Source organism: Triturus cristatus, chromosome 3_2 (genome assembly GCF_964204655.1).
Source record: "Triturus cristatus chromosome 3_2, aTriCri1.1, whole genome shotgun sequence".
In the NCBI taxonomy this organism is placed as follows: Eukaryota; Metazoa; Chordata; class Amphibia; order Caudata; family Salamandridae; genus Triturus; species Triturus cristatus.
In genome coordinates, this window is record NC_140584.1 from 196,714,400 (window position 1) to 196,727,412 (window position 13,013).

The following is a 13,013-nucleotide window of genomic DNA, read 5'->3' on the forward strand; positions in this document are numbered from 1 at the left end:
TGTGAGTGACTATACGGAATTTCGGGCGCGCCGCTCTCACCTGACAGGTAAAAGGGCGCTACATCAGCCAACGCCTTTGATGTCTCTTCAGGGAGCTCCCCCGCGCTACTAGCGCCACTCATTGTCCCGATTGAAGCCCAGCTTTACTCCGAGATTCACTCACCAGGATTTCTGGTCAAAAACGGGGAAAAGAGGGGTGAAGATATTGCAGCGCTTCAGAAGCTCAGTCTCTTCTCCATTTTGTTTTCAGCGGCCGTGGGAGAAAGCGGAGGGAGGGACAGTTTCCGGCGAGGATTGTCGTCACGGCCTTGACCGGAGACGGGTGCACAATCACTCAGTTCTCTAGTACCAGTCGTTTTGTCAGTCTGGTAACGTACAGAGTAAAAATGAGAGCCTACCCGCAAAACTACTTTTCAAGCTGCCGGGAAAGAATTAGATAGACCCAAATTAACAATAAACATTTTGACAACAGTATCAATAACAAGCATTGGCATAGCCAATAGGTCTCGCTTTTGGGACCTTATAAGTGTTTAGCCATGCAACAGTTGATGTATTGGCTATACCAATGCTTGTTTTTTTAACTATTTCCCACTCAATGTGCCAAAGACTCCGTAGTCGCTCCTTCAATTATCTTACTGTCAAAGTATAGAATGATAGGATTGTTTTCTGACGTCTTCTTGTTATTAATGAAGTGGTGGTTTATCGCTTTATGAACACACAAGTGTTATTTAAGATCTACGTACGTCAGTAGATTTACACTTTGATAGGGCAAGATAGCCGCCGCATCACTGTCCACGGCCGACGGGCCTCTGTCCCCATCCACCACTCAGGACCTTGCTCCGAGCGGAGCTGCGTGCTGTGCTGCCAGGAGCTGGAGGTGCCGGCACTGGGCCGCTGCGAGCACCACGTCTGCTTCCGATGCTCCACCAAGATGCGGGTGCTCAGCGAGCAGAGGTCCTGCGCTGTGTGCCGGGAGGAGCTGGACAAGGTAAGGGAGCGGCATGGTTGGGTAGAGGCAGCTGTCAAAGCAGCATTCTGGGGGGCTGGGCGAGGGTGGAATAACCTACCACATTGAAAGACCAAACTTACTTCAGTGCTCTAGACTCTACTGTATCAAAACAGACCGCTTTCAGTGTCTAGTATGTATTTGTATAGAGGTTTGTATCTGATTCCGCAGTGTGAGGCAGTATATTCACAGCTCAACCTTTAACTGTGTCGCCAGAGTGGCATACCCTACGATCTCCAAGTGTGCCATATGTCATCCTCGAAATCTCACAGCGTTCACTCTGTCAACTCCAGTGTGACAGATCAGCCTTCCTTCAGAATGACTATTTGCAGACTGACGGCGCAGCTTTCGCTCATTGTGCATTTCCAATAAAAGATCATACTTTCAACCCTGCCAACTTTAACGATTATCTATTATCAGCAACTCACTCCACCGTAGGAAAAATGTACCTTTCCCCAGTCTTAACAGTATTTCATTAGTCAACTCTATCACAGAGTGGTCTTCCTCCCAAAGTCAGCTGTCAGTTCGATTACATCAGTCGTTCCCCAGTCAGACAGCCCGTAGTCTTACAAATGAACCTACTGCAATATTCCATACCCCAGTCCAAGAGCTAAGACTTCTCCCAGTTCCCCACATGATCGATCATTTCTTCATCAGTAAGACATCTCCTGTAAATATCTTTATCTCTCAGTATGTCATTTTAAATACCGTTCTCAAAATATTTCAACCCCAAGTTTGACAGCTCATCCATCCTACTTTTGACAACGGCACCCCAGCGTAGATCATGAATCCTCTTTCAAATTGTCAGCTCTAGTTGGCCAGAATAAGCTTCCCTCTCTGTGTCTACTAACGCTTCCTTCAGTTTATCATAGTGAAAGCTAACCCCGACAATATGCCAACTGTCTATCACATTAACATTCCATTAGCCTGCAGCTCCCACTGTGAAACTTATAGTGTCACCCAGTATGCCAGCCCAGTCGTGCAGGTCAACATTCTTTGTTTAGTCTCGATGTGATCCTAAAGATAACTAACTTTATCAGGCCCCATTGTATGAACATTGCCTCAAAAAACATAATTTGTTTATCAGATCTGCAGATCTAGTGACTTGAATAATCTACTCGGCCTAACTGTAGTGCTCTTGACTGGTCTCAAATTGTGTGGTCTTATGCAAATATTTTATTTTACCGAGCAGCCTGTTTCTTCATTATTACACATGAGAGCACCTTCAAATATTAGAGTCAGCATATCTGCTGTACTAAAATCTATTTTGTTTGATTTATTAGACTATCTTTTGTTCCATGGAAGTGCATCGGGTCAAGGTCTCTGGTATATGTGTTCTTGACACAAAATTAGCTCAGGAGGCTGAGCATGTGTTGCATACGTGTGTAACTCCTCAGTTTCAACTTTATAATGTCACGTCAGTCTTGCACTCCTGTTGACTTTTACAGTGAGCACCTTGAGCTTGATAATTAAAACATCCCTCTCAGCATGTGTGCGCCTCTACTCAGTGTGACAGTGTCTGATGTGTCGGCTAGTCTGCCAGACCCAAAGCTTCAGTGTGTCTGTGACTCAGTTTGCCTGCGTGTGTGATCACGTGCTTCGGTGCACCTGTGTGCCTCTATATATTAGTGTGTCTGTCTCACGGGGTGCATGGGGTTTGTAGTGCGGTTTATATGTATGTCTGTATGTGGGGGTCAACGGGGGTAAAAGACTGTCATTTACAGCGCCATTACTTGATTAAGGCTTAGCGAAGGGGGGAAAAAAAATAGTAACATTTTCAATGCCAATAGCTCAAAACAATGTCATTGCGAGACCTATTGCATTGTAAATGCTTGTTGTGTCTTGTCTCCTCTTTACTCCTTGATGCATTAACTGTGTCTGGGTGAATTTTTAGCCAACTGAATCTGTAATTCACTGATTATATATTTTTCTTTTTGTCTAAAACCTTTTAGACTCAGACTGGCGTGTGAGCTGATTTGTTTGACAGCGAGCACCGATGAACAATACAGTTGGCCCCATTTGAGGGCAGGTTTAAATTTACAACTCAATTGTTTGTGCAGCATTTTATGGTGCAAGCAATTCATTACCGACTCGCATGAATCTATGAAAGTTCTAATACTGAAGGAACCATAGTCATACCAAAACCAATAAATCCTAACTGCCCGAAAGATGTGGTCTACAATGCTCTGTAGTTCAGAACGCCTGACAGCAGTAAATATGTGCAGAATCTGCAACACATACAACAGTATATTTCTTTAAAAAGGTTTACAATCGCACTTGCCAACATTAACATTAAACTGATCTTCAGTTAACTAATAAACTTCAATATGAAATGTAGACAAGATTTTATGTGCATTTGACACATTATATGGCAACATCAGTAAATTATCTATTTTTTCGTTACTACTGTGTTCAAATATTACATTTTGTGGGAGTAAACATTGTAAAATTTAACTCATACCTCAGCTCCTTTTGTAGGCGACTAATCTGGCATTCGTAAGAATCAATTATGTCAATCATCCTAGTAAAAGACAAGACACAGCTGAAAAGTGTGTACTGCTTAGGTGTACAGGCTTTTAATTTAGAATGCATGATAAGAAGAAATGTCACAAAAGGCAATGAAAGACTGCACAAAGATAAATAAAATAATAAAATGATTAAAAAGCAGGTTATTGAAAAGAAAAACAAAGCATGCTTACGTTGTAAAAACATTAGTATTTTCATAACGCATAAATTGGGTGAGGTCCAGCGTCAATTAGCCCTCTCCAACTGTCGCGCCTGTTCCCAACCGGTGTATAATTATAATTCTGAATGAAAAATTCTGGGGGCACTGCACTGGGGTTCCATATAATAGTCCTCACTTTTTTGACAAGCCAACATGTTTTCAGAAAATGACCACTTTTTTAGGGCTTGAACTCATTTTGGTACTTGCTTGATTTATTATAATGGTCCAAATCAAATAAAAGCGTTCAGCTAAGATAGTAAGTGCTGTATAAGTAATGCAACTTGTAAGCATTATCTGTTTATGTTCAATGAATTCATTATGGCCAGCTTAGTTCCAATAAATTGAAGCACCTTAGAACCCATTATACAAATCAGAAATACAGGCAATTATTGCGATGTACTACTTAATAAAAACTCATTACTTCACAGGCACAGTAGTGCCTCTGGAACGATTAATGTGGCATGAGTATGTTAATATTTCTGGCATAACAAAGATCAAGATTTGTAGTCATACATATAACAAAGATCACTTTTTTGATCTTATCCCTTGTCTGGTACAAGACTATGGGCTAGCAGTACCCAAAAATTTCAAAGATTACTGGTCAAATTCTAACATTCTAAGGTGATCTTCAATACAGCTGCAACCTATACAGAGAAGTGTGCTCTAAAATATAACATATACCTGGAAAATAGTGTGCAGTCGCCCTGGTAATCAGTACAATTGCAGAGCACACATCACATTAATTATGATGGCCGATACGTCAAAATCATTCGAGCAGCCTCACTCTACACTTATTGGAGTCTCAATCTAAATCTTACAGCAAGTCCTGTACAGATGTCAGTCTTGATTACCCAAAAACACAAAATCATACAAAGATTTCAAACTAAAGTATGGTCTAGTGCCTAGTATATCCCTATACTCAACTACAATGAAAGTGATCTGCTCTTACAAACAGCAGAAGGAACATTATTTTCCATAAATGTAAAGAAAAAAAGTGTTTTTCCCCAAACTTTAACCCCTTCGCCGCAGCAGGAATTCCGCCGCGGCGCTGGGGGGGTTTGGGGGCAGGTGCGGTGGCGCTGTGCTCGTGACGGAACCACTCCGTCACGAGCCACGGGTGAGCTGTGCTCATGACGGAGTGGTTCCGTCACGTCTCCGCCCACTGCGCTAATCGCCCGCACAGGCGGGGAATTAGCGCCGCGTGGGCGGAGCGGCCGCCAACAGCCGCAGCATGACGGAACCACTCCGTCATGAGCACACGGCACCCGTGGCTCATGACGGAGTGGTTCCGTCATGAGCAGGGAAGGGGTTAAAGGAATTTGTAATTTTTCCTCAAAGCCATCAAGTAATATGAAACAAAGCAAGGAGGCATGACAAGTTGGTGTGGGAGGCATGGGCGCAATTTCAAAAGAAGAAAGTCAGAGTAAAAAAAATATATTTTTTTTTTATCTGTGATCAATTTAAGATGTGGATGAGATTTTATATGCTACCTAATCAAAACTGTTTGACTAACACGTACATACATTCAACACAGGGGACATACAGGGGTTCTGGGAACCTCTAACATAAAGGAATACTTACTGTTGATCTGTGGGAGAATAAGGTTTGGGAGCACGCTCCTGAAACTGGAGGAATGCTTTATTCTGTCTGGCAACACGCCGATCTTCTTCTGCCACCATTTTAAGAAGTTTCTTCTGCAAACATGCAATTTTTTCCTGTTGTTCAAGCAATTTCTGTTTTTGTTGATTGTACCTCGTCTGTTGAGGGATGAAATTAAATAAAGTAGGTTCATAGGCCTCGCCAGTCTATATTTTGTAGAGGATTTGGTTTAAATAAATAAATGAAATGTAATTTACCACTTCTACCTTTTGAACCTCTAGCTCAGTCAGCACATATCAGTGAACAGCAATACCACCTTCTTGAGGGCCCTGAAGGTCTATGATAGCAGTTTAGAAAGAATATCAAGGGCTCACAGTGAGCGCAACCCACCAGTTTACACAATGACTCCCACACCTACAAGCCGTGCAGACCTAATCCTCTCAACATCTAACACAGTCAGATGACCAGCTTTGAACTACGGCCACCAATACTCTAGATGAGCCAAACTTCAAGCAAATAGAGTATCAAAGACTGTCTGTCTGCAAAACTGTGCACGTATTCTTAACCATGAATTAAGAAAGTATTTTTTAAAGAGAATAGGTAACATGTCAACCCTACATGTGTAGGTAAAAGAGGCATTTTTGACCCTTCTTACTTGGATGCCTATGACCATCCTTCAGATAGGTGCAGGATTTGTGAGGAATCTACAGGTAGACGGAGTATCCACCAGAAATATCTTTACTGACGGCAATTAACTTTTTTCTTCGGATAGATTTTCCTACCTGCAGATTTCTCGCCTTCCCAAAAGATACCACAGCATCAATCTCTCAAGGTAGTGGTTCTGAAGGAATGGTCACACCAGAGCATCTTGCTGAAAGCAACAAGCGAAAGGGTCAACCGTTTTCACTTCAGAATCCTAACAATAATGCTTTGCAAATATGTGAAGGAAAGACCATGTTGCTGCACAGCATATTTCTGCTAGGGGCACTCCTCTGGCCAGTTTTTTGGGTGGATGCCTTCTCCCTCGTGTAATGTGCCCACATTCCTTCTGGCAAACACAAGGAGATGATGGACGGAGCGCTGAAACTTTTCAGACACTCACCCCCAGTCACAGATCTGGGTTTAAATCCATCATCATTCTTTAGCTCACTTTGCCGCCTCAGTTCAGACCCGGCTATAGGCAAATCAGTCTTGACCCTGTGCCTCATGGGAACAGTCCAGCCCGAACTGCCAAGCCAGGGCTTTCCTGAACCGGAAACAAGAATCCTGGGACCGGTTTCTGGGTAACACCCTTCATCAGCCAGGCTAGTTTGAATCCAGTGGCAAAGTAAGCAAAGGCCCCACGTCCGGGCAAACCCAGCCAACTTAGTGGAAACAAAGCAAACACAAGGAGATGATGGACGGAGCGCTGAAACTTTTCAGACACTCGCCAAATTCCTTCAGGTGGCTCCTTTTTAGAAAGCGCTTTATAGATCTTATTGAGGATGAGGATGATCCACTGAGACAGAGCCTTCTATTGGACAGCCTTGCCATTCTTGGTGACAACATATCAGATAAATAATTGGGTGTCAAATCTACAGTTCTTGACTCTGTCAATGTAGAAGCTAACCTTCCTCAATGGTCCAGCCTGTGTAGCCTCTTAGCGGGACAGAGAAGTGGGGAAGAATGAGAGAAACATAATGGACAGCCACATATAAAGTGGGGTAACCACCTTTGGTAGGAAAGCCACTCTAGTCCTTAAATCCATCTTTTCAGATTAAAAACAGGTGAAAGGCAGATGGACACACAGTGCTTGGAGCTTGCGGACTCTCCAATGTGATGGTCCCCAAAAAGACTGTTTTGAAAGGCAGAAGCTACAAATTTAAGCTATGCAAGGCATTTGAGGCGAGGCCCCCATCACAAATGTTAGAACCAGATGACCATCTAATTAAGGCACAATGAAAGGGGAAAGAGGGAAAAGGCATAACAGCGCCTTCAAAAATCTCAAATCAATTTGGGACTTGAATAGAGATGATCAGGTTAACAGATGAATGCTGATAAAGCTGCAATGTATCCTTTAACAGTGCACACTGCGGGGGGCGTGGCCAGGCGCCGTGTGAAATGGCCGCCTGATCCCGGAGCTCCGCCGGGGCCGTCGGTGTTCCCTGAACATCCGGCACATATCCGCGCTGGGGAGATCGCCTGTGGGATCCCCCCCAGTTCCCCCTGGCCCAGTGCCCAAATAGTGACTCAGCTGACTCCTGCGGACGCCGCACGGCTCTGGTAGACGGCCGCGACGGGCGGCGGCAACCCGGCGCCTCTCCTCTGGAGCTCCGTGGCCGCTCCTGGCACCACCCGAGGCCCCGGCTTGGGCCTATACAGCGACGCGCTCGGAGGGGCGCTGGCGAGGGGGGGAGCGGCCCCGCCTGCGACGGCGGACCGCCGCTGGACCCTGGCGCCCGTCTGCACTGGTGGCAAGACTCCGACGCCCTGAGGGCAGGAGCGCTATCACGACGGGGGCTGCAGCCAAAGGACGTCCATGGTCGGGAGAGAGGCGGCCATATCGTGCTTAGCCGCCGGCGGAACGAGGTGAGGGACCCGGCTGGGGCCGCTGCTGTGAGGTGCCCTGCGTCGCTCGCCAGGTGGGGGCCCGCAATCGTGGCTGGGGACTAACTGGCCATTCAAGAGCCGGCGGTGTGTGACGGCGCGACTCGCGCCCGGCGACTGGGCTGCTTGTTTGCGGCGAGGGCCTCTTTCCCCGAGCTGGTCCATGGAGGGGGTCTGGGAGCCACGGACACGCCAAACGAGCTGGGTTGGAGCTGGCGCGGACCAGACGGCGTTCAAGGGTTGCGGCAGGCGGGGGCACAGTCGGCCCACGAGATACCCGATACGCCATGCGGCCTAAAGGCAGCACCACGACCCAGACCAACAAGCTGGACCAGTACACCATAGCCAAGGCGCCGCCGCAGCCGGAAGGGGCCGCAAAGGAGGCTGCAGGACCGGCAGAACCCTCCTTGACGTCCATTATGGCCGCAATCCGATCCCTGGGGACAAACTTGGAGACCAAAATGGACAAGATCACGATAGAGGTAAACCTGCTCCGAGCCGACCTGGGGAAAACCGCGGACCGGTCCAAGGCAAATGAGGTGGACATAAAGGCCCTGCAGGACTCGGAAAAGCGGCTCGAGGGCAGGGTGAATGAGCTTGTGCATCAACACCGGCTGATGGCCCAACGGCTCGACGACCAGGAAGGTAGGGCCCGGAGAAGCAACATCTGCGTCGTAGGTGTGGCGGAAGGCCTTGAAGGGGACTGCATGGAGCTCTTTCTAGAGGACCTGATCCTCAGGCACCTGAAACCCAAGCGCCTCTCGAAGCTCTTCACAATCGAGCGGGCGCACAGGGCCCCGATCCCGCGACCCAGACCTGGGGCCCCACCACAGACGATTATAGCCAAAATACTGAATTACCGAGACAGTGATGCAATTCTCCAGGCGGCGAGACAGCACGGTGATCTACAGTATGAGGGGGCCACGGTCCGCTTCTTTCTTGATTTCACGCTACAGGTCCAGCAGGAAAGGCGTTCCTTTCAAGGGGTCAAGGCGGCGTTACAAGATCGTGGGATCAGGTACATGATGTTCTTTCCCGCCAAATTGAAGATTATAACTGGTGGCAGATCCCTCTTCTTCACCTCGCCGGCGGCGGTGCAGGAGTGGATGGATGCGGACGTGACGGCAGAGGCTTCCCGGCGGGACGACGATCGACGGCGGGGCACCGGGCACCCCTCCTCGGGGTCAGCTGCAGGACGTGCGGAGGGTGGTGAGCTGAGTCAGCGGTCCTGGCGTTCCAGGTCGAACAGTCCCCGTTGGGACTCGCCCAGGGACGGTGCAGGGAGATGAGACCACGAGAGCTGAGAGAAGACGCCGGACTATAAAGTATACCATGGGGTTCCTTTGAAAGTGTGATTTGCTGGGCCACGAGACATTATGCCTGCCTGCCCACTTTGCGGGGCTGGCTCCAGTTTAGAAGGGGCGCTGTGGCCTGAGGGGCTGCACAAACTAGGACACCACGGACAGGCGGCTAGGAGGGGGCTGGCCCACGAACTTCCCTAGTCGAGTGCCTCGGTGGTCCACCGGGGCAGGGTTGGGCGACAGGCGCTCTGCTAATTGGGGTGGTGGGTAGTTCAAAGCCCACGGAGCAGGGGGCAGGGAGGGGGGGTTTGTTTATGCAAGGGGGGGTAGGGATGTTGGGGTCGGAGTGGATTGAACTGTTTGCCAGGGCTGTTCTCTTTGATATTCTGTGCAATTGTGGGGTGGGAACCAGGGAGGGGTGGGAGTTGGGGATCCTTTACGGTCACACGAACTATGTCAGCACGTACGCAGCCGGGGTGGTGGGACGAAGCACCCTGACAAGGCACGGCTATGGCTAGGAGATGGGAAAAAAGTTTGAAGGTCCTTAGCTGGAACGTTAATGGTTTGGGGGACAGACTCAAACGCACTATAGTCCTGCAATTTCTCAAACGGCACCAACCGGATGTGGTGTTCATGCAAGAAACGCACTTGATGGGGAACGTCTGTCATGCCCTGAATAGATGTGGCTAAACTCTAGCAGCACACTCCGGTTTGACCTCCGGATCGCGGGGGGTGGGGATACTACTGCGTCGCTCGTTGCCCCTCCACATAGACCTCACCAAGACTGACTTGCAGGGCCGCTTCACGGCTATATCTGGGCGGTGGGAGGGCCGTACGCTTAACCTACTCTCAGTATATGTCCCGCCAGGCCTCCAGGCCCGGGCCTTCGCAGACCTGGGCACACTTCTCCTTTCACTTCCCGAGGGTCAGCTAGTGCTGGGAGGGGATTTCAATGCAGTGGCATCGGGAACCCGAGATAGGCAGCCCCCCAGAGACCTGCCCCAGGGGCAAGGGTGGCTGGCGGACTTTCTTGAGGCCTTCGGGCTCACGGATGTCTGGCGCCTGCTCCATCCCACCGACAGCCAATTTACGTTCTTCTCAGGGGCATCATCACTCCTTCTCACGACTGGACTGCATCCTCACCCTGCTGCAACAGGATATGGTGGTACTGGAGGCAGAGCTCCTCCCTAGAGGCATTTCTGATCACTCACCGGTCCGTACACATATCACATTTGGGAGTGGTCGGGAGGGCTGCATAGCCCCAATAAACGCCTGGCATCTGAAACATGAGGTCACCAGGAAGCACATCTCCACCTCCATCTCACGCTACTTCGAGGAGAACGCTGGGTCGGTCGACTCCCCGGTCACCCTTTGGGAGGCATTTAAACCTGTGGTGAGGGGTGAGGCGCTTTCGGCCATAGCGGCCAGGCGGCGGGAGCGGTGCCAACAGGTCACGACACTGGAGGCAGATTTGGAGGTCCTTGAGAGGGAGGCGCCGGCAAGCGGCGACCGGGAGGTCAGACACACAATGCAATTAAAGGCGGCTGAGTACAAAGCATTGGTGACCCAAGAAGCTCAGACTGTGGCTCGGCACCGGCTGGGTAGAATATACGATCAGGGCGACAAAGCCGGGAAACTTATTGCCTGGCTCGAGAGGAAACAACGGGCCGGCAGGGTGGTGCCTGAGCTGTGCACCGAGTCCGGGAGAGCGATTACAGAGCCCCGGGAAATAGTCAAACAGTTTGCCAGTCATTACCAGCGGGTCTACCAACGTGAGTCGGATCGGCCGGAGGAGGACTCCGTGAACCTCCTTACCGACATACTCATGCCCACCCTATCGGATGCAGACCGTGAGGCCCTGGATGGCCCGATAACCGAGACCGAGCTGCAGCGAGCGATAGGGGACCTCCGCCCGGGTAAGGCGCTCGGCCCCAATGGCATCCCAATAGAGATTTACAAGCTCCAGCCGGACGTCACTAGTAAGCACTTGAAACTCATGTTCGATCACAGCAGGGCAGTGGGAAAGCTGCCCCGGGATCAGCGTATAGCGACTATAGTGGCAATACCGAAAGAAGGGAAACCCAGAGACTCCTGTGCGTCCTACAGAGCGATTTCGCTTCTCAACGCGGAGCCCAAGATACTGGCGAAGACGCTGGCCAATAGGCTTAAGTCGGTGCTCCCTTCACTGGTCCATCCCGACCAGTCGGGGTTCATGCCCCACCGTAACACGGCCCTCAATATCAGGAGACTGAATGGGGTATTAGGGCAGCGCCACAGACTGCAGGAGGACGCGGTGGTGGTCTTTTTGGACGCCACCATGGCATTCGACACCCTGGTGTGGCCGTATATGTTCGCAGTCCTGCGCAAACTAGGCTTTGGACCTCAATTCATAGCGTGGGTGCGGCTACTATACGCTGAACCCCTGGCGCAGGTGCTGGTGAACAACAAGCTGTCCGAAGTTTTCACGCTGGAAAGGGGGACACAGCAGGGCTGTCCCCTCTCTCCTCTTCTTTTCGCCCTCTCCCTGGAACCACTCGCGGCCTGGATAAGGCAGGATGCCGCATTAAAGGGCATAGCATGGGCGGAGGGGTGGGAAGATAGAATATCCTTATACGCTGACGACATACTCCTTTATCTCTCCAGGCCGCGAGGGTCGATAATAGTGGCACTCGACATACTGGCTAGTTTCGGTCGCAATTCTGGATTCCGGGTCAATTGGGCCAAATCACATCTATACGTCCTGCGTGGGAACCCTCCGAGGCTCCCGGACACTTGTCCTATTACGGTGGCAGAGGACGGGTTTAAGTACCTGGGAGTCTACATCACCGCTGATAAGGCCCAGCTATACGAGCACAATCTCAAGCCGCCGTTGCATCGGCTCCAAAGAGAGGCTAAATCCTGGCAGCACCTGCCACTGTCCTTGCTGGGCCGGGCAGCCCTATTTAAGATGCTAGCGCTTCCTCGGTTCCTCTATGCGCTGCAAAACTACCCGGACTTGGTCCCGAACAGCTACTTCACGGCTATCGAGGCCGCACTACGCGACCTCCTCTGGGCCGGGGCGCCCCGAATCTCACTGGCCAAGCTCACCCTGGGGTGGTACGATGGCGGTATAGCCCTCCCCGACATCCGTAAATATTATTGGGCGGCCCATTTATCCGCAATAAACCAAGGGACGTATGGGGACGGGAACGACCCAGCCTACGGCATGGATAGATGGCTGCTTCCCGGGGGGGGGGGGGACTACGAAATAGCACTTTACTCGAGACGAGGTCTACGTAGACTCACCGGACCCACGCTCCATTCGGTACAGATTTGGCGAATCGCGCAGAAGAAGCTCGGTTGGTCGGGAGTCCTCACGATGGCCACGCCACTTTGGGCCTCCGAAATATTGGGCAATCTGGGACGCACCAAGGGGTTCCGAAACTGGGACCTAATTGGCATCTCTCAAATTAAGGACATCTGGGGCCCTACAGGGATCCGCACGTTTGCGCAAATGCGAGACACATATGAACTGGCGCAAACCGAATACTTTAGGTATTTGCAGGTGCGTCACTCCCTACAGTCGAACATCCCCCCTGAGACCAAACTGCCACCAGCTTCCCCGCTTGAGGACAGGTTGCTAGACGGACACCTCACGGAACACGCCATATCCCTCACCTACAAAAAACTTATTAAGAATCCCCCCGATATGCTTATCCCCCTCAGAGACAAATGGGTGGCCGAAGGACTAGAGATAGATGACGAGGAGTGGCTTTATGCCTTGGCTTCCCCGCGTGAGGTCGCGATATCATCCCGA

At 50.2% G+C, this 13,013-nt stretch overlaps 1 protein-coding gene across 4 annotated transcripts in view; it reads right to left on the reverse strand.

Moving 5' to 3' along the window:
• The window catches only part of CEP70 (centrosomal protein 70), a 450,608-nt gene that overhangs the window by 305,767 nt on the left and 131,828 nt on the right, over positions 1-13,013 (reverse strand). For all 4 annotated transcript variants that reach the window (XM_085647489.1, XM_085647491.1, XM_085647488.1 and 1 more), the window contains exons 7-8: positions 5,313-5,488; positions 3,468-3,527 (exon numbers count right to left, since the gene is read on the reverse strand). In XM_085647489.1, coding sequence (XP_085503615.1) covers positions 3,468-3,527; positions 5,313-5,488 — 236 coding nt within the window. The remainder of the gene's footprint in view (positions 1-3,467; positions 3,528-5,312; positions 5,489-13,013) is intronic.